This window comes from Lineus longissimus, chromosome 3, assembly GCF_910592395.1.
Source record: "Lineus longissimus chromosome 3, tnLinLong1.2, whole genome shotgun sequence".
In the NCBI taxonomy this organism is placed as follows: domain Eukaryota; kingdom Metazoa; phylum Nemertea; class Pilidiophora; order Heteronemertea; family Lineidae; genus Lineus; species Lineus longissimus.
The window spans coordinates 5,459,044-5,479,658 of record NC_088310.1 but is presented as its reverse complement, the minus strand read 5'-3'; the positions used below and the strand labels follow the sequence as shown (position 1 = coordinate 5,479,658).

The following is a 20,615-nucleotide window of genomic DNA, read 5'->3' as shown; positions in this document are numbered from 1 at the left end:
TTCTTTCCAAGTTCCAAGGCCGTCAAAGCAAGTGAAGGCAATTCAATTTTAAACTAAGCTGACAACTCAACAAGTTAATACGCAATGGGAATTATTCTGCATTACCGCACTGTCGGTCACTGTATAATTAGTACTGGTTTTTACGGTTCACCATGGACAGGATTGCAGGGTATACTTTGAAGGGTATGCATATGTCAGGAACAGTATAGGACGTAATCTTCAACAACCTTTTTGATAAAAGCCTATCACCAGAAATCTTTTACCAATATTTGTATGCATGTCAGATACCTTACTCGACATAGATGACATACCTGTCATAAAGAGGACATGTATGCATTCCAGCATAATATTGACAAGCGATTGACAATATCGATAGATCAATAGAATCTATCACACAATCCTATTACTTGTACAATTCATAGATGCAAAGAATGGCGATTCGCCTGTTGATTTTTACAACCCAGAAGTATATATGATTCGAGGATTTCTTGAATGTGACAACACCCAATGTCTCTTCTTCACTTTCTCTCTGGACTGTCTAATATACCTACCTTTTATTGTCAATAGGCTATACACTGTTGCTTATGGGTCGGTATGCCTCTGCAAAACACATCAAATTCTGGATGTCAACTTAAAGAAAATAATCCACTCCGATTGGTTCTTCACCGATATCCTACAACAAAACTCTGATAGAGGAACGAGTCGTTTTCCACTGATTGAAAATCACAGAGATTAATCCTTTCAACAACAGTAGAGACAGTCAACACTGTGTCACTGATGTCAATATTATTCCACGAGAATGTCAAATAACTCTATTTTGATAAAAGATGCAACTACCGGTATTTGACTGGTGAACTGGTAAAGTGTAAGATATTCCACTGATAGAAGAAATGGACAGGACTAAACACAGAAACAACGAACAGACGAACAGACGAACACAGACGAAAATATCACTATTAACTGTGGTCTTGTCACATCGGTGCATATGGGTAGGTATATCCGATTCACAGAATGTGTCCTCACACTATTTGGCGGCAACCCAAATATAGATTCACTGATTTGGAAATCGTACAATAGGAACCAAGGAACCATAAAATCTCTCAAAGGGTGTCCTCGTATTGTCAACAGGGAAGAGAGGCAAATACAAGACTTTTTGTCTGACCTGTTTCTGGTTTGTATGAAGAAGGATCCCACTCTTCAGTCAAATGGTTATATACATGCAGAATCAATGAAAAGAAGGCAATCCATGTTTGGAGAATCGATTATACGTGTCACACCTTAATACATACAGAGCAAATACCAATGTACATGTCCTTATTCTCCAAACAAAGGGTAAAGTCAATCAAAGCCTACAAGTATGGCTAAGTTGGTAACTCTGTTTGGCATGTTTGGAGAATAAAAGTTTGGACTGGAGTATTCTGCTGGAGTGAAAGGAGTTAGGTCTGATTGGAGGATTACCTCCAATTCTACTCTTGATCGGCTGAGCCTTGAAAGGATTGTTACAACAGTAAACGAACAAGCGGATTATCTACCGATTATCTTGAAAAGTTATTTCAATTACTGGACTATATGCTCAATCAAGGAAGATGAAGTTCATCTTGTGCGGATATCATTCCCAAGAACCTGGGAAACATCCTACTCGTCAGTGCGCAGACCTTTGCCAATAACACAGACTGAGGCATTTCCCCCAAAACTGGCAAAGTATAATACCACTTTTGGCCACAACTGTAGCCCTGTATGAACAAATTTCTAGCCTGGCAAAAGCCCTCAGCGCAAAGAACCAACAAAATGTCTGCTACACATTTCTGGTTCAAAGGGCGGAGAGAATGTCACAAAAATACAAGATTATTGGCTTTCAAATAATGCAGCGCAAGATATCTCATGTTTGCGTGCATGTCGAGGTAAATCTCGCCTACACGAAATCAGCGTCAAGGGGAAGTCATGTGAGATATTTACCAGATGTAAAATGTCACAATGCCCCGTTAAAGAATCAATTAATTGCTCTCTAACAGATCAATTAGGTAACAGTTTGGTCAATTTCTTCAGAAAGAGACCATGTGACCTGAATGCTGCAGCGTTCATTTCCGCAATCATTCACGGACAAACGCAAACTGCCCGTTGTATTATTGATCATGTAATGACGGACAAATCGCCGATCCACAGAATCACCTGCACTTGATAACTCCGTAACCATGGAGATTAGCATATCTGTCAGATTCTTGGAGTTGGCAGATTCGACAAGAAATCAATCAATATACCCGTCCTTCCTCACCTACATGTCTGATTGACAGCAAAACAATATATGCTATCACGTTCAATTATTCCGAGCTAACAGATGGCGCTGGGAAGAATCTTCGCACCATTTGAATGTTTGAATGCGAGCGTGGTTTGCTACGTGGCACTAGATCTGTTTGCTCCCAACTGAGATTCCCTGCAACCATTGAGAATGAGGATGAAAAGCTTGTTATGATAACATGGGTCACAGATGCGAGATGTCTTCAGAATATTGTATTTAATTCAGTATGAATCGGTGGAACTCAAAATCCCAGACTTTGGATTCTAATCAATATTGCATCATGGGTAATCACTTTCGTCGCTGTCAGAGTGGAAAATATGGGGAACCAACAAAAATGTAGTATTAGAACAATGCAACCAAGCTAAACTGATGCTGTAGTACCAACATTTTACACGCCATGCAGACATCTGTGTCAGTTGAAAAATACACTTTCTCATTGTAGTAATTTTCCATGCTAATTGTACTATTGTGTGCTATTGTAATAGCATAAATCAATTGGCATTTTTATATAGCATTTATAGCTGATGAAAGGTACTGATGATTGATGGTGGGTAGCACATGCTCATGAAAAGGCACTGTTTGAGACACTGAAATTAAAATTAAAATCAAAAGATTGATATTCATGCATAGAAAATATATGAATCGTCAAAACTGCATTGAGGATTTGTCCAACTGCTTTCGAAGCAAACCACGTGTTGCGGACAACACCAGGAGCCCACTGAAATGAGTCACTCATCAAACAAGGAGTGCAGGCAAAAAGTTGTGGAAACCAAATCAATAAAACACACAGAGGCATCTGATATGGACTGAGCAGTCCGATGGCAGCTTGTCAAACTGAATACATATAAACTCGTCCTGAAAACGCTCATATTTCATAATTTTTCATCAGTTTATATGAACAGAAACGTGCTCTTTTTTTGGCATCCAATGACTCTAATAAAACCACTATAATCACTGAAAAACATTTATAAACCTTCCCAATGCTTTTTGTTTTACCCATCCTTTACTTGCGAAGAACTTTTTTCTATTCAAAACAAGCTTGACAAAGACTTAATTATCAATGCCGAATGCAGTCAGAACTGAACAAATCATTATATGCATGTGAATTGATTTACATTGCATCTAGCTGCAATGATTCAATAAAACCATTCAACATATATTTTTCACATTGAACGAAAAAAAGCCAATCTAACACGGCATGATGTGTATCTCATGGTAATTTTTGGAGACAGACGCAACAAAGCAGGTCATTGTTAAACACATTTCCATGGTAACCAAAATCTGGAAAGATTTTCGAAGATAGCGCAAGCCTGGAGAAAATGTGCACGTGCTGTGACGATTATAAGGCTACGTCAAATAATAGCAGACATGTAGGGGTGGCTGGGGGTAGGAATATACCAGACAAAAGAATTGAAACACTCACTTCCAGAGATGTTCTAATTAGGAGAAACTATACCTCCTCAGAAAAAAAATCGGACGAATTGGGTTTCAGTATTCATAGCCCGCATGAGGGAATTAGCAGATTTCACTCACTCGAATATCCCCCTGGCTTTATTAATATGATAGTGGAAATAATACAGTAGACGTATTGTGGTAGGAGTCAGTTCAGGTCACACAGAAATGATCCAATGTGATCAGGTGTCATACTGAAACCCGAGTGTATAACTTTCAGATTTTGGACAAACCCTGACCACAATTAACCTGCAAAGTCTACAGCCTGAAAATAAACTCACACATGCAAAGAATTTATGCTACAAAAACATTTCTCACTGGGCTTAAAAACACTTGCACAGAAAGTACATGTAGAATTATATTTTGACTACCTCAACATTGATTTTGATCTTATCAGTCTAGTGAGACACCTGGAGTGACTCCCAATTAAAGTACAATGTGACAATATGCCAAAACTTCAGATCATCTTGTGACCAAAAATTTCATGATATGTCACAATGGACCAAACTCCAAAGATAAATAGTCTAATCGAGATAGAAATTCAACAAAACTTTTTTCTTTTTCCAATTTCTGGGATTTCCTGCACCTGTACAAGCCTGTACAGGGAACTACATGTATTACCATGATGAGAATGCACATTGGTCATTTGAATCTTGAACATTGGTAATACTCCAACTGAACCTATCTGCTGATTTCTGTACATATGAATGATGAAAACAATACGAGTAGATCAATTTCATAAAAATGCCAAAGAGTAGAAAGGCAACTCACCTGTCAAGTTAAGGGAACACGATCTTACGATAATATCCACAAGATGAAAGATGACGAACATACACTATAATGTACATGTCGAATGTAGAGCAATGTACATCATGTACATGTAAAATGTACATCAACAACACGGACGGTTATCAATACTCCCAAAGACGGCTCGGAAAGAACAGATGGAGGGAATATTGGTCAAAGATGGGTAAAAAATACCCTACACCATGATCACAGATCTCACCAGTCAGTAACTGGTGAAAATCTCAACGTATCCGATAGATTTGTCACACAGTGTTGCTGATGTTGTAGAAATATTGATAATTTGCGATAGCCTGATCCGCAGTGGAAAACGATGACGTTTCCCCGTATCTGATTCTGCTCGTCTCGCCGAGCTCAGCGCAAGAGATCATTATGATGAATAATTCACTTTGCTGCGATGTTCTACGGTCAGTAAAGGAACTATCTTGGGGGAAAAGAATCCTCGTTCATCTCCGTGATGACACTGGAGTCTGGTTGGGTTCCATCTGGTGACTTCCTCGAAGAAACTAAAGATGAGCAAGGAACAGTCTTGAAATGTGTTGACATTTATGAGACATGTTTAGCTCGAGAAAATAAAGGTAGCCAAATTCCTTCCAATTGTAAGCAACTTCAAGGGAAAAGTAAGTTTGAGGCTGATGATGTTCTTTGAAATGGAAAGGTAAGAAAAGCCAAGCCAACTCAAAGAAGGAAGGAGCTTGATTTTCAAACGTGTGACCAGCAGGCACGTACAGCTCAAACTGTTATTGCTAAAAAACGGTCTGCCCAATGCATAATTCAAGCGATAAGAACATAAGAGCAAACACTATATTATGATAACCTCTATCTCAGTTGGTCACTACAACTATATTTGGCCATTACCCAGCTGATAAACTCAATTCAAAGAAGGAAACCTGAATGCGAAAGAACGTGAATCTGCGGAACTGCAGAATTCAAAAATTGAACAAGACAAAGTGATTCAGATATTTTGTGTACATTTCAATCAAAAAACTGCCACGACGTCTCGACTCGTTCACTAATTTTAGAGTGTGTCCTTATGGTCATCGGCTAAAGTAGTTTCAAACTACCCCACACCACAAGATGGTGACACTGACAAGCAGAACAGCCCTAAACAGGAAGTGGGTCAACTATGATATAATGACATCGGACAAGATTTCGAAACATGACTTTCTTTTAGATAAAAGTAGCTCTTTCATTTATCAAAGAGATTACATTTGATAGAAGAAGCTCTTTCATTTCTTAAAGAGATTACATTTGGCAATATACCAATATTATCTTCTATTTGTTCTTTTAAGTTAATACAGATGTATCAAAAGAGAGCTTCAAGGAACAACAGCATATTTATTCCCTCAAAGAGTGTTGCAAGGTCATCTTCATTCAATCAGAAGAATGAGACATGCTGTTCATATTTCTCTTCAACCAAAACTGCAATTAACAATGGTCCCATGTGGACAGCTAGTAAGAAGAGCCAATCTCACATGGCTATGAACAGTTTTCCTTCAGATGATAAACAAAAGACAAGCTCTAAGACAACATGGCCACCCACGCCAAAAATCTCTCCTCCTCGATACCAATGTTATCATATTTCATACTCAAGAAATGCGACATTTAATGGTTAGGTATCACATGACTTTAATCCTCTAATGAGTTATTCATACACTGAGTACCGCGACAAAAGGATCAACGATAGATTATCACATATTATTCTCATTATAAAAGACAGCCGTGCATATTTTCGATATCTCACTACATCTAAAATGTATGAACGTTGTATGTTACATGAATCTGTTTGTCTCCACAGATGACACTTTTCTTGAGTTTAGTTCACACTGAGTTGATCACAATTGTAAGGCAGAAGTACTGATCAAGGTACTGGCTATCCAGTATCTTCAGGGTGACATCAACTTCGATTGGCTTCATCCGAACTTAACCATTCCTACATCATACAAAGGGCAATGCAGTGGTTTATAATCTTGCAACTTGGGGTGAACCCGGTGAGCTACAGTGATCAGCCTGCACGCTTTCATGCCCCCTTCTCTTTATGAAATGTTTTCAAAGTCTTCCACAGCTGCAGCAATCCCCAAGGGCACAGCAGGTGGAAGGGAATTGGAAGGATGCCTCAAATCAAATAGATTAATTTCTCATCAAAATATAGAAATCCCATATTTGTCAGTAGTTCATACTCAAATGCATTGGGTAACACCTCATCTGCTTAAAAGTTATTAAACTGAATGTCTGACTTTAAAAAAATTACTCCATAGAAGTGTAAACCCATAAAACTTCAAGCCAGACTGAGTTCCATTCGAAACTAAACAGAACAAACTTCATAATGAAGAAACTTGCACGATTTGCCAATTGCCGATAGGACTGACAGCTCGAGTCTACATAAATCATTGCGATTTAGAACAAAGCAAAAGAAGGAAACAATAAGGACTGATAAAGGGAGTGCTGTGCATGATTGTGGGTGCAGACAGATGGCTTGGGGCTATCTCCCCCGAGGATATTTCCAATCCTCGATACTCCGAAGACAATATGAATTAGCATTTAGCATGAATTACAATAATATTGACAACAGAACCCATCTTGGGATCTGATGAGGCATGCACACTAGTTTTCTATCTATGAATATTCAATATAACATGAGGTACATGAGTGCCAACCTCTCTGAGATTGCGATCAAGATCAGAAATCAGCCAAGCACAAAAAAGAAATGTCTCGCAAGTCCATCAATGGCAGGATATTAAACTACGTTAATGACAATTAATCTTCAGAACTAAGACATGCCTGATGAACCTGATTATCCTAACTAATGAAAGAACCCTACAGACTGAAAAAAACATCAAGCATCCCGAAGCGTACAAGTTGATGCTTTGGAAAGAACTTCTTGGGCCCGAGGCCACAGGAGTATTTTGATAATTGCTGTCGTAATCATAGCTTTTCAAAACCTGTCTGCGCTTGGCAACTGCCTGTGGTAATCAACAGCTTTTGCAATATTAAGACGGCAGGATGCGCAAGACAATGGGCCGCGATCACCTAAAAGTGACTTTCGAGACACTTTGCAATCGCTGACAGCATGTGGTCGCAGATTTGCCAGTTTTGTTCATCTGAAACTGATATTCCCCGGGGAGGGTTGGGTTTCTTTCTCAAATGATGTCTGGGGATAGAGACAGTGATGAAGATCGCGGCTCGTTTTGCGTTAAAGTACATTTCAACTGTGGCAGGTATTCAACAACTTGATTTCTGTGTATTGTCTACAACCGATCTTCAACCCAGCAAAAGTGAAAGTGAAAGAGTCTTGGGTCTCAAAATTCAGAGGTGGTGACAAGCTGACAATAGAAAACTAAACCAAGTTAAACTTATCAGCAGTAGAAGTGGCTGCATTTTCCAGTTTGTCTTTGGTTGGTGGAAAGTGAGGAGTTCAAGTTGCCAAACTGCAACACAGATTAAACCAAGCATCGGCATCGGCAAAGGGAATTTTTCTTGAGCACACTAGCCAAGTGCTTTGCACGAGTCCTCAATGATTCTGGTTGAGTTGTCAATAACCATTTGGCTGGACATCAAACACCTCCACCCCCAACAATGTGACATCAAAGTCAAAGGCAAGTGCAATTATAATGATGCTAATTGAATTTCCTTATGGTAGAGAGAACTTTTAAGTAATTTCTTCATCAAACATGTCAAAGAGAACAAAATAATGGCCTCTAAGGTTCAAGAGAACGATAGCAGAATCTATGCCAATTATGAAATGGGTGTATAACTTTGAACTCTTCATATAGAAACATTTACGAAATTATTTCATAAGAAATTGATACTTGAAAGATTATGAAAATCGTGCCAATAATTTCGCTACATGTATATTAATTAGTTGATGCGATGTTAAAATTTATCATGATTAGCTGGGTATAAATCAAAGGGAACTTAGGAAGTGACATTCTCATTGATGCTACAAAGATAGTACCAAACCATGAGGAAAATCAGGGAGTTATCTCTCATCATTTGACTCCGTATTTAATGGACCTGGACGGGCTGACAAAGTGAGCACAGAGCATTAAATCATGCCACGCTTCAGCAGCCATGATCACACCAACATCACTTTGGCGATAAGTAATTAACGCACAAATTTATGCATAATCACTCTCGCAATTCACAATAGCTGAATATGCAAAGTAAAAAAAGTTCAGGAGTTGGAAAGAATCATGTTTCCAACAAATCAAAGAGAAAAAGAGGAGAATTATGACACAATTGATCAAATTTTCAATATTTGAAATTTTTGCCCTAAAATTATAACCCATTATGACATACATTTGCGAGTTGAATATAATTTTATGCAATGAGTCCAGTACAAAACTTGGATATAAAACAGCCATGGATGGATAATAGTTTCTATTGTTCAAACTTTCAGGAAAAAATAGGTCCACATGGCATGAACAAAGCACCTGACTCTGGATTTGTAAGCCATTGGCCACGCTAGCTTGAAACCCCGCTGATTATCACTGAGCAGGGACGTCACGTGGTAATCATGAATACGATTTTTTTCTGGATATAATCGTATTCTGCCTTCAATCATTCTCGGAGAGAAGCCTCATTGAATAAAAGCGTTAAAAAAAAGTTGCAGTGTTTGTTCTTTGTTTGGCTATAGGCCACGTCGCAGTCGCGGCGTCCGAATTCCTGGCACATGGTCCAGCCAAGAATAAAGGGAGAACATGGCACCGTGCCAATAGGTCTATACAATATCATTTTCATATTCAAATGAGCTTCTTATCAATTGAATATTTTTAGCTCAAGTTTGGCAACAGATATTAAAAGCTGTGGTGCCATCTACCAGATGTGTTAGGTACTAAAAGTTCTGCCACTACTCTGTAGAGGGCAGTATTGCATGGACTGTGCAAAATTGTGAAATTTGGAAATGATATCGGGTACTGGGCATCCATGTTTTGAAATTTTCACAATGCTTGGTCCAAGTTTAACAACGCGACACAATAGAGTACTAACCTGGTGTTCCTTGAGCTTGTCTTCCAACATTTCCTGCGTCCAACTCTGGCGTATACACAGGGGCAGCAGGGTGTTCTCAACACCGTGAAGCCAGCGACGGAGATCGTTCAAGTCCAGCTCCAAATCTGAACAGGAGAAAAAGAGGCGAGGACTTTTTATGAACACCTTTGGAATAGTTGAAACAACACTCATTGTATCTTGCATAATGTCTACAGTAGAATTTACACTTGATCTATTTTGTACAAATATCAAGCAAACATATTTAAAGATTAATACCTTTGTCTGTATCCATTGGCGAGAAAATCATACTGCCACAATCATATCCCATTTGATATTTTACAAGCTCTGACTCCACACAATGTTTTATGACCGCATTCACGGATGATAAGTCACCCTGAGGACATGTCCAGTGTCCTAGCAACCGTTTATAGTTACATCAGTTACGATTGGTTTGTCAATATTTGTTGATGAATTATCAGACTCAGTGGTCAGATGAATTCTTACAACAGTAAGGTGAGAGAGAGGTCAAGATGGCTGTTTTTTATGCCCAAGGGACACCAATGTCTAACATTTTCTGACAATTGTAATCACAATCCCCCAAATTTTAAGCCAATGTTATCGGTCAGTATCTCAACTTTGAGGGGTTTCTTTTTGAAAAACTAACATGACTAGTCTTTCACAACAATAGGCCCCATTTGAGCCATATATCCAAATTTGAAACCTGACGCCAGCATCTTCAATTGGCACCACCATTCAAACTTACCTCGTAACATTGTCTCCTCGTCAGCGCCATCTTGTGGGCTGATGGCGTTCTCGAGCAACACCCACTGCTCGTTGAGGTGCCTCAAGCGGCTGTTGATCTCTTCCTTCATGTTGGGGAAGCGACGCATCAGCTGCTTGGCGTAGTCGTTGAAAAGTTTGCGCCGCGGCGAACGCTGCAACATCTCTTCATGGTAACTCTGAATGAGAATGGGACATGGTTCGAAGGGAGCAAGGTAAATCTACATTTATAGGCCTATATTAAAAATTTCAATAGTGGATGCAGGAAAAGTAGGTTCACTTCAAACAAAACCCAACCAACTACAAGAGAAAACACTGTCACTTTCTTTACATGTATCATCAAGAAGGAAGACCCACCTGATTGAGATACTTTTCCGAAAGACTGGTCATCCCCTGTCGTTGGGTGACCACCTGAATAGTCGTGAGCCAATCAGTGAGCTCCTTGTATTGCTGTATAAACTCGGTGAAGGAGACTTTAGTGTTGATGGTGAGCTCGTCATCGTCCCAGGAGAGATCACTCTCAGTCGACTGCAACAAGAGAATCACGAAATTTATAACAGAAGAAGACACAGCCAAGTCTTCATATACAATGGGACTCCCTTAGCTGACCCCTCTCTACTAAGGACACTCATTTTGGTCCCAAAGTGGTTGTCCGCATTCAATTTCACCTCTATAATCAGGACACCTCTCTATTAAGGACACTTTTCAGCCCGAGGGTGTCCTTAAAAGAGTTGATCTACTGTATAATGAATACATCTCCTTTCCCAAGCTCTCAATAACTGACAGACTTTTTCTTCTGTAAAACACAAGATGACACCTGACTGGTGACAGAAATTGGAGAAGACTTGCTGAGTTTTTTATAGCATCATTATTTGACATGAATTTAAGGATGTTAAAAGTGATAATAGTGTGTAGTAAGGAGACAATATATGTCACCTAAGATGCATGTAAGATAGAAGCATCTGGACATGAGCATATATCTTTACATTAGAGTTTAGAATTCATTAAATCGTAGTTTCATGCTATTATCATGGCAGGATAGCATGAGATTATAGATACATCATGACATTGTGTGATATTACGATGATGAGGTGGTATGAAGAATGGATGATTGATACGAGATAGAGATCTTTTACGATTATGATACATGTTATGACAGTGCCTGATGCCTCGTTTGGAAACTACTTACAATGATTTTCCTACATGTCTGAAGGAAACCCTGAAGACCCTAAGCACAGAGAAACAAGTCGTAAAATTTCCAAGCGTTACTTAAGACCGACAGCAGATGATTTCCCAAAAGACAAGTTGGGGATGAAGTACGAATATGGCCCACATGAGGAGGAAAACCATGGGTCGGGACGGCACAGTGCCTTGAGCAAGGACTCGTCGATGGAAAAGCGCTTTTTAGGCAATTTTTTACTTTTTTGGACAGTTTTCTTCGCAAAGATGATTTGCTCTTTGTGTCGACTTCAATAGTCAAAATGTTAAGCCTAATTGGATTAAAAATCTTTTCATGATACATTTACCAGGCTTCATGAACAAATGTACATCTGAAAATCTCATGGCCGCCTTGAAAATATGATAGCTATTCCCTTTGGAGTTCCAATGTATGGTATTTATATTAACAATAACTCTCCAAACCTTGTGAAAATATGGACTAGTTTAGTACTAGTTACCAAATGAAAAATTTATAATTGCAGGTACTTATCCAATATGCATGACAATGTAGAGCTCTTCAAAAAATGGTAGAATGTGGATACACAGCTATAGTGTTTTGAAACTGTGTGACATCTAAGTTTTTCTGTTACTGTCTACTCTTTTCCTATTGCGCAGCCAAATGTAAATCATGAGAAGTGGTTGGGTTTATCAAACGCAACATATTGATAGACAACAGCTCCAAGGTGTCTTCTGAACAGCCAATCTAACCCAGTCAATATCAATAATTGAAGCGGAGAAATCACGATGTACTCAATGACTTTTTGTCAATCAATGAAAATATGTTTACGCCAAAGCTGGTTTAGCATTGGTGAGGCAACGCCTCTGGGTTTGCCGGAGTTGATAGCGAGGGGTTGTATGGTCCGGTGTTTTAAGATGTCAGACCTATTGCCCAAACATCATTGGATCAATACCTATCAGGCAAGACTTCACATGTAGTTTGTTATCGACTACTCTTACTCTGCTCTGGTTGAAAATGGAGTCACTGGGCCAACAGAGCCAACTGATGCACGACAGGAAACAAAGCACTCACAACAAGACAGCACAGAATACAAGAGAAGAAGATCAACACGCCTAAGTCAAGGGGTTTTTGTTTACTTTTTCGATTTCATGCCCATAGCATGGAAAAGCAAACATGTAGCACAATTAAGAATCGTGCTTGTCAACAAGAAAAGTCTTACATTTGAACATCTTTTCAATCTCAAGAAAAACTTGTGTGAGATGAAAGAAGATGGAAGACTTAAGGTTACATTTGATTTACATGTAAACCTGGTTTGTGGTAGGCATAGGTTTCTAATCAGCTACCACTCCAGGTATTAAATCAACAGGGCACAGTAGGAAACCTGAGTGGTTCTGCACCCATCTTGGGCACCACTTTACTATTTCAGGAGTTCAATCTTTACGAATTACTAAGAACTGGCAAATTTGGAAAAGACATCTTCAGATTTTGAAGCATGCAAGACAGGCTTGCAATACATGACCTTTGATAGAAGAATGGATCAACAGAGGTGAAGAACTTACGCAGAAGTACTGCCGTGTGGCGTGGATCTCGTGGAGTAAGTCTCCATAGTCCATGATATGGGGTTTCCTCATCTGGTGGAGTCCAAACCCAGGGTTGATCACGATAAAATGAGGATCCACAAGGAAAGGGCGATAGCAGTAACGCATCACTCACATCCTATGGTGAAGTCGCAGACATGTAGTTAGTATTCATGTTGCTCTCGGTGAATAAACACAGCGGTATACCGGTACGCAAATAGACTGGTCTGATACCGGTGATGTGCTTGTCTAGGCTGAAGAGTTCCATCAACTACCTCTTTTCAGTTCATATCGTTGAGTCACTCAATGTATAGCACAATCATAGGGTTCACAAGTAGGCAAAACGCAACTAGACAATTTTGAATCCCATCCACATGTGTGAAAGTTGGAACGTTCAAAATCAACAAGTCAACATAGAGAGAGATCCATTACTATGCATAAAGACAAACATATGCACTGAAGTGGATGAACTCACTGCAACAACAATGACTGCTGAAAATCCATTTGGTCTGAACAACTTCATATGAATGGGGAACTAAACTGATGTGTACATACTCCAGTCCAGCAAGCTTTGGGTCTGTCATGTAAGCTCCAAAAGTCGAGTACAGTTTTGATGAAGGATTCGAAAACGTCACGTTTTGGTTTTGCCCAAGGCTTTTGATATGAATTGCCTTCATGATCAGTGGCGATTTGCAACATCTTCCTCTTTAATACCACATTAAAATACATTAGGTCCACACTGCATCCTTGACATCCGTCATGTACGTGACATCAACACAAATGCACAGTCTGATATGAAGAACTATTGACCTAAATGTCGAGAATGTTCATATCATTCTCAGAGCGAGACTGGTCTTATTCATCTATCATTGAATAATAGGCCATACTCGTTAGAGCATTATAGTGGTATAATTATCCCCACATCAAATGAAGGAGAAATTGGGAGTAATCAATCAAATATCAATTAATTATTCGTAATATTTTTACATATTAGAACCTAATACCCCCAGATTATGAGGACTCTATAAGATTTGCTTTCTTATCGCCATTGTATTTTTTAATAACATACGGACTTGTAAAAATATTTTGAAATGTAATGTGTGCATTCACGTTAAACCTTGTCAGCCTCGGGATATCAATAGTGTAGGTGGTTGCAACAAACAGTCATCAATCTTCCAGTTCAACTATTGCTCGATAGATGGACACACTGTTCTTGCATTTAATTGCCGCGTATTGGCATGGTAGGGGAAAACACAAAAACATGCACTGGACCACTCCACACCTGTCTGAAGTGCATGTATTGCAATTCAATTTCGAGTACAAATATATCAAATGGCCAAAGACCCGTGCCGTGTTCAAAATTCAGAACATGTCTGAAGAAAGTCTATCAGATAGGCGATTTGTAACACATGTTCCGTCAGAAATATTACACTGAGATTATCCAGCTGGCCTTCGGTGCATAATGCATTACCTATAGTTATCAGATCCAACGGATGTCTTGAGTAATCACCAATTTAACGCTAAATACATAGTTTGTGAGCTGAGGGTCTCTGTGCTCGAGCTAGGGCCTCTCCGCTAATAAACTATGCCCATGGCACCGAGTCACAGATGGATCTGATCTGAATTTCATGGTGGTTAGATATCTGGACAGGCCTGTAATTGTGATTCATAAGCATTTAGGCATTCTCAATTATCATCAATCATTTCAAATAATGGTATGTAGACCAATGTCAATGGTAGACAGTACTATATCAGGTCACTGTCAAATAAAGTACCTCTATATCCATGAAATAGATTGGACATGTGTATGATACATGTGCATGCATGAGTATCACTATCTATTTTTGGTATTGCATCAGATGCCATAAATATGATAGTAAACATACAAATTGATCCTACATATTGGAATGAAGCATGAATGCATGATACAGACAGTGCTTTCTGAGAGGAAACCAGGAATGAGAACTCGATTTAAATTAGTTCTAAAATCCAAGAAAATCATTCAGATTCTAATCTTGGACCAGCACTGAATGTATCAACTTTTCCATTACTGATACTCTTCTCTTTCTTTCTTGAACGTTGTATCCAGACATGCACAAACTGCAATCGATTTTCATCAAGAACATGTACCAACTCATCGACGAATCCCTATTGACTTCCACAAGTGTTCTTCAAAGGTTCTTCACCACACTCTATGCAAATAGATGAGGAGATGGAATGTTGACGGGATTCTCATACAGAGACTTTCCGATACACGTGCATAATGATCTCCAGGACAATTCCATGGGACTGGAAGATACTAGCTTCCAATTAGTATTCATTTTCAAACAAACTTACTATAAAGCCCTCTTAGGGATGTTCGCAGCAATGCTCAGCAGAATTTGGCAAGAATCTGAAGATGTTGTGAGGCTGCCACCAAGAATCTCTTACCTTGCAAGTCTCAATGATCTCTTCATCCATGAGGTACTGGTACGCCGGCTGGATCGCACGCCAAAGAGCATCTTTCTTGAACCTCTTCCTCGGCGACCTCCGTGCCTGCGCGGGACTGGGACTTTCACCAGCACTACTCAAGTTGCTGCTGTCGAAAGAGTCATCGAAAAAACCCTTCTCAGGGGTTAGGAAGCCTCGAACTGGTGAATCCAGATCGCTGCTCAAGGAACTGATACTTGTGATTGAACCTTGAACAGGAAGATTCAACCCTAGGCTTCCTGGTTCCAACTTCCTTCGCTTCGGAAGGACTGGTGATGCAGCAGGGGAGTCAGCTCCCAGGTCGAAAAGTATAATGGGAGTCTTTTTCTCGTTGGTAGCCATCTTGTTGTGAGTAATCTACAGCTCGAGATATCCAAATGCGACTCCCGTCATAAATTCAGCAACGTTATTCACCATTGTGTTGTACTGCGAGTCTCCTTCAGAAATACGAAATTTCAATTATTCAAAAGTTTGTCATAATACTGCTTTTATAGTCATCAAATATCCTGAGTATTTTCCAGACGGTATGCTGAAATAAGCACCGCTTCTGGCCATTCGAAAGAACTGCCAAAACTTAGTTCACTACCTGCACTAAGGCGAATTTTTTTACAACAAACGCATCATGCCGTACTAGGCCCTCGTTATATTATGCAACTGTCAAGTCGTTTTAAAATACATTCACGTAATTTATGTACACGTAGGTAAAAGTGAATAATCACAACTTTGATCCTTCACAATAGTAGGATTAATCCCATAAGTAGGTTGAATCCAATGGCCCGTAGACTTCAATTCCCTGAATGAACTACAATCCAAAGACTTGAGATGTCAGGCTTTCATGGGAAATTCCTGCATAGAATTTCAAACCTCCGCTGTGAACTTCTGCTGATCAGTGTGACCTTCATCGCTAACTTCTGCAGAGAGCATCCTGCAAAGACAAGAAATAAATTGAAAATTATAAACATTTGATAGAAAAAGTTTGATGAAAATCTTTCGACCCTTTAAATAATGCCAGACAGTATTTTGTGGCAATTTGAAATGGAACCTGATAATAAAATTTAGAACCACTTTTCCACTACTAGAAGTGAACCTTTGAACGGTTTCTTTTTGTGAAAACTATGCTGAAAAATAAATGACGGAGTACCAATGCAGATATGATCTTGACTGAAGATCTTTGATAAGTTGATTTTTTTAATAGACTTGTCTTTCCGGCCTTTTATACATTATAGGCTTGCAGGTCAGCAGGAACCAACTCATTTCCTGTATAAAAAGATCCCCGGCCACTTCAAGCAAGAAAAAAGTCATTCAAAAAACACAATAAACGAAATAACCCACATACCATGTTATAAAACACCCTTACAAATGGCTCAGTGGATATTTTCAAAACCTACAAAGAAATCAACCCGAAATGACAAGATAACATGTTCGACTTAATACCTACAATATTGACTGTATTTCATATCACAAAGGCGAATAACATACTCATATCCACCAATGATTTGAGGTCAATCTTGGCACTCGTTTTCTAAACTTGTTTTCGCAGCAGTCTAAAATGACTGTTGAGAAATAACGATTCAAAAGGAACCCCAGGACTTTGATGTGAGGGTGCAAGTCTTTTTTGAGTTCAGAGATATCAAGTTCTTTCACAAATGTGTACAATCACAGGATTATTCATTACCTACAAACTGGCACACTAGATATTATTCCTAAAACACTCATTGAAAAGTGCATTGCAAATAGGATGTGCAACTTAAACGTGTCAGCGTCATGCAATGTTAACATTTTCTACTGATAAGATACCAAGGAATTCAATAATCTGCACATGTAAGCCTACACTTAGAAACAATGTTATCAATCAATCATGCCAATATTGTCATTACAGATATTTAGAAAAGATGCACATGCTCCAATAAACAATGTCACAAACCGAAATTATTGTTTGTTTTGTTAGAACAAGAGGTAAAACTAATAATGAATCTGCTGCATTCAAATAGAATCTCAGAGACAACTGGACAACATTGATTGAGCCCTATTCATTGTCATCATGAACAACACGATTGGCCTTGTCATTTGCGATGTTTCCCTTTGCCTGTGGAATGTATCGATGGGCCCAATGACGGGGTGCAAAACCAACCAAGAATGAGCTGTTGAGCATCATGATCGATGAGCGAGGGACGGAGTGGACTAACGTACGACTGACTAACAAATACAGCCTTTTGAGAAAAGGTGCTACCCCTACATCAGGACCTTCAGTGACTATCCTCGACTAACTCTATTTACTGCTGTGTGTATACAAATTGCCGATGTAGCCCAGCTCAGTACAACGCAAGTAGGCTACATGTATGTCATGTGTAGGCCTACACTCAGTCTCTCAGATTAAAAAAAAATTTGGAGCCAATTTTTTTACCACTTTCCAGCCCTAAAACTTCTATCTAGGACACAAAAATGAGTATTTAAAGGCATCAACGCAATGAAAAATGGATAAACATTACCTGCAAATTTTGAATTTGGTAAAATAAATCAGAATTTAGCGTTAGTCGAGTATTTAGAGGAGGAAAGCGTTATCAAAAATTTTCAAAACGTAATCCGTACACTGAGTCTTATACAGCACAATCTGTAACACATTGTGCCGGCATGTTATTGTACGCTGGATGGAACATAATGCTGGTCACCCGATGGAACGTTTTTAGTGCTGCAAATTCTAGGCTGGAATAGTCATTTGTAACAGATTATGGGTGAAAAAAATCGCTCAAGTGAACTGCCTTCACAAAGCGCAAAAAAAATACTTTGAAAGGACCGAACACTGAATCGGTCGTTTCTAATGATCGAATCTAACCGATTTCAGACTTTTTTGATACTGTCATCTGCAGTGGCAGATCCAGGAATGGGAGGCGAGAGCCCCCCCCCCCCCCGCCCTTATTTGAAATAAACCAAGAATTTAGATAAATTGACCTATGACCAACGGGAGCCATCTTCTTGGCCACCCCATATGCTAAGATTTTGCCGACTCCAACTTTAGAAGAAGAACGTATAGCTGGACCGAAATACTCCATACTAATTAACCAAAACAACACGACAAATCAAACATGAGTCATTGTAATCCTTTGCCGCTGATTTACTGCCAAAGAATACATGTGAAGTGATACATATTTCAAGCAAGAAAAATAGCCAATGGGCATAGCATTCAGGCTGCTCTCTAAATGTTCATATCGCAGCCCAATATTCTACGGCGCCAGATATTCTACGGCATAGAATATCTGGCTGTGATATGAGCATTAAGAGAGCAGCCTTGCATTTCATAAAAGGCCTTCAGAGGAATCAATAAAAGAATCAATAGAGGAGTAAATGTCCAAAAGGAATCAAGACAAGCTGTCAGACTATGAGCTAGCCATTGAAATCCAGGCATGATATTTTATGCTTGGACTCAGTAGAGAAAAGAATGCTCATTCACTGCAGAGTTCACGAGAGGACATTCTAAAATTTTTCTTCACAGAAATATTTACCATAAAATTGACAGCCCTGCATGCCACAACTTAGAAGCTCAACTACTTAATAAGATGCTCCCAGTACCCAATAGCCACTCCTGCTCATTGAGTCAACAATTCTCATAAACCCCAATAAAACAACAGAGGCCTGAACAGGTGAAATCCTTGCCTGAAGGCCATGGAACATGATTCATAATTCCAATTTTCATTTGACCTAATGAACTGTTACCAGTTTCTTTGACAGTCGTCACTGTAAATTTATCATATGATGTCCTAGTAGCGAGGTAGATCTCTGATACAATCCCAAATACCAGCAGAATTGCGAACCCCAAATAACATGCATACCATGCAAGCATGACTGGTATCTGGTAAAAAGAAGCACTTTGTTTTTATGCTGGTTGGCAATAGCAAGAGTTATTTACAGAGCGAGTTGCTCATAAATCATACTCTGACTTGAAATCCAAACATCATCCTTTCCTGAGATGGGGAGATCGATCAAGCTCTCTCAATATATAAGCTTAAATCATATTGGTGTTTACTCCTACATTAAGTCACTATCTATATGACTGTCTGAATGATATTTATGACAAATTTATGTAAATTGTTGAGATTAAATATGTCCTCACCAGACCCAGGTCATCTTTGCCCGCAATGTTTCGAGATCTCTAAATCACTCACCCACTTGTGGAGCTCGATAGTGGTAACTTTCTTAACCAATGACTTTGTTCTGACAGCTAATCCTGGTCTTCGAGGAGGATCCGTACAGCTAGCGGCCACTCAGAATCCTTTTTGAACTAAAGCTATTGAGATGGAAGGGCCTATATATCTTCATGAACTGAATGGGAGTTTGGATCTTGATCTGAGTCTAAGCCCTGAGAAGCAGTTAAACAGTAGGACATGGCGGACAAGCCCATCCAGGATGGCAGCAGCAAGACTCAAGCACCACATCAACTGGACTGGTACAGGATATAGGCCCTTTGAACACTGAGTAGCCGCTGACTCAGAACCGGTTGTAGATGTTCAAATGTAACAAGGAAAACACTGCATGTAATGAAAATGAAAATACTAATGCCAACTGAACAATTTTTGACAGCCTTTACCTTGCTTGAGTAGACTACGGGTATTCCAATCGCCAACAATCATAAGAAATATCCAGTTTTATATGAAACTATCCTCCAATATAACAGGCAGACATCTGAATGATTCCAAATTTGTATTTCAAATGGCGGTAATGGAGAAGCAGTGGCCTGATTGGTTCACGCTACAAGTCTGATTACAAGTACAAGTATACATCATTCTGGGTCAATTGGTGTGGATATAGGACATTACTAAACTGCATTCCATTCATGATGGTACTATTATCTCAGCCATAAATGGAAAGTCCAGTAAAAAGGACAGCAATTTCTGATAAGATCATTCGATATTGGAGCATCCAGATGGGCACTGTTATCAGTGAGAGTTTAAAAAGGAAAGTTTGGAAGGCAAATTGAATTTTCCAAGTATAGCAGTACATGTAGTTGCCTTTTTTTGCCCATAAAATATAAAATGACATGTACATTTGGAGAGTTACTGCCAGCAAGAGAATTTTG

General features: G+C 39.2%; 1 protein-coding gene across 3 annotated transcripts in view; it reads right to left on the bottom strand.

Moving 5' to 3' along the window:
• LOC135485513 (uncharacterized) overlaps nt 1–20,615 on the bottom strand; it is a 48,110-nt gene that overhangs the window by 20,281 nt on the left and 7,214 nt on the right. The window contains exons 1-5 of one of the 3 annotated variants that reach the window (XM_064767610.1): nt 18,034–18,125; nt 15,506–16,469; nt 10,679–10,849; nt 10,305–10,500; nt 9,542–9,666 (exon numbers count right to left, since the gene is read on the bottom strand). In XM_064767610.1, the coding sequence (XP_064623680.1) occupies nt 9,542–9,666; nt 10,305–10,500; nt 10,679–10,849; nt 15,506–15,886 (873 nt within the window). In that variant the 5' untranslated portion in view covers nt 15,887–16,469; nt 18,034–18,125. Of the gene's footprint in view, nt 1–9,541; nt 9,667–10,304; nt 10,501–10,678; nt 10,850–13,057; nt 13,576–15,505; nt 16,470–18,033; nt 18,126–20,615 lie in introns of those variants that run through there. The other 2 variants (XM_064767609.1, XM_064767611.1) reach the window with 2 other exon arrangements.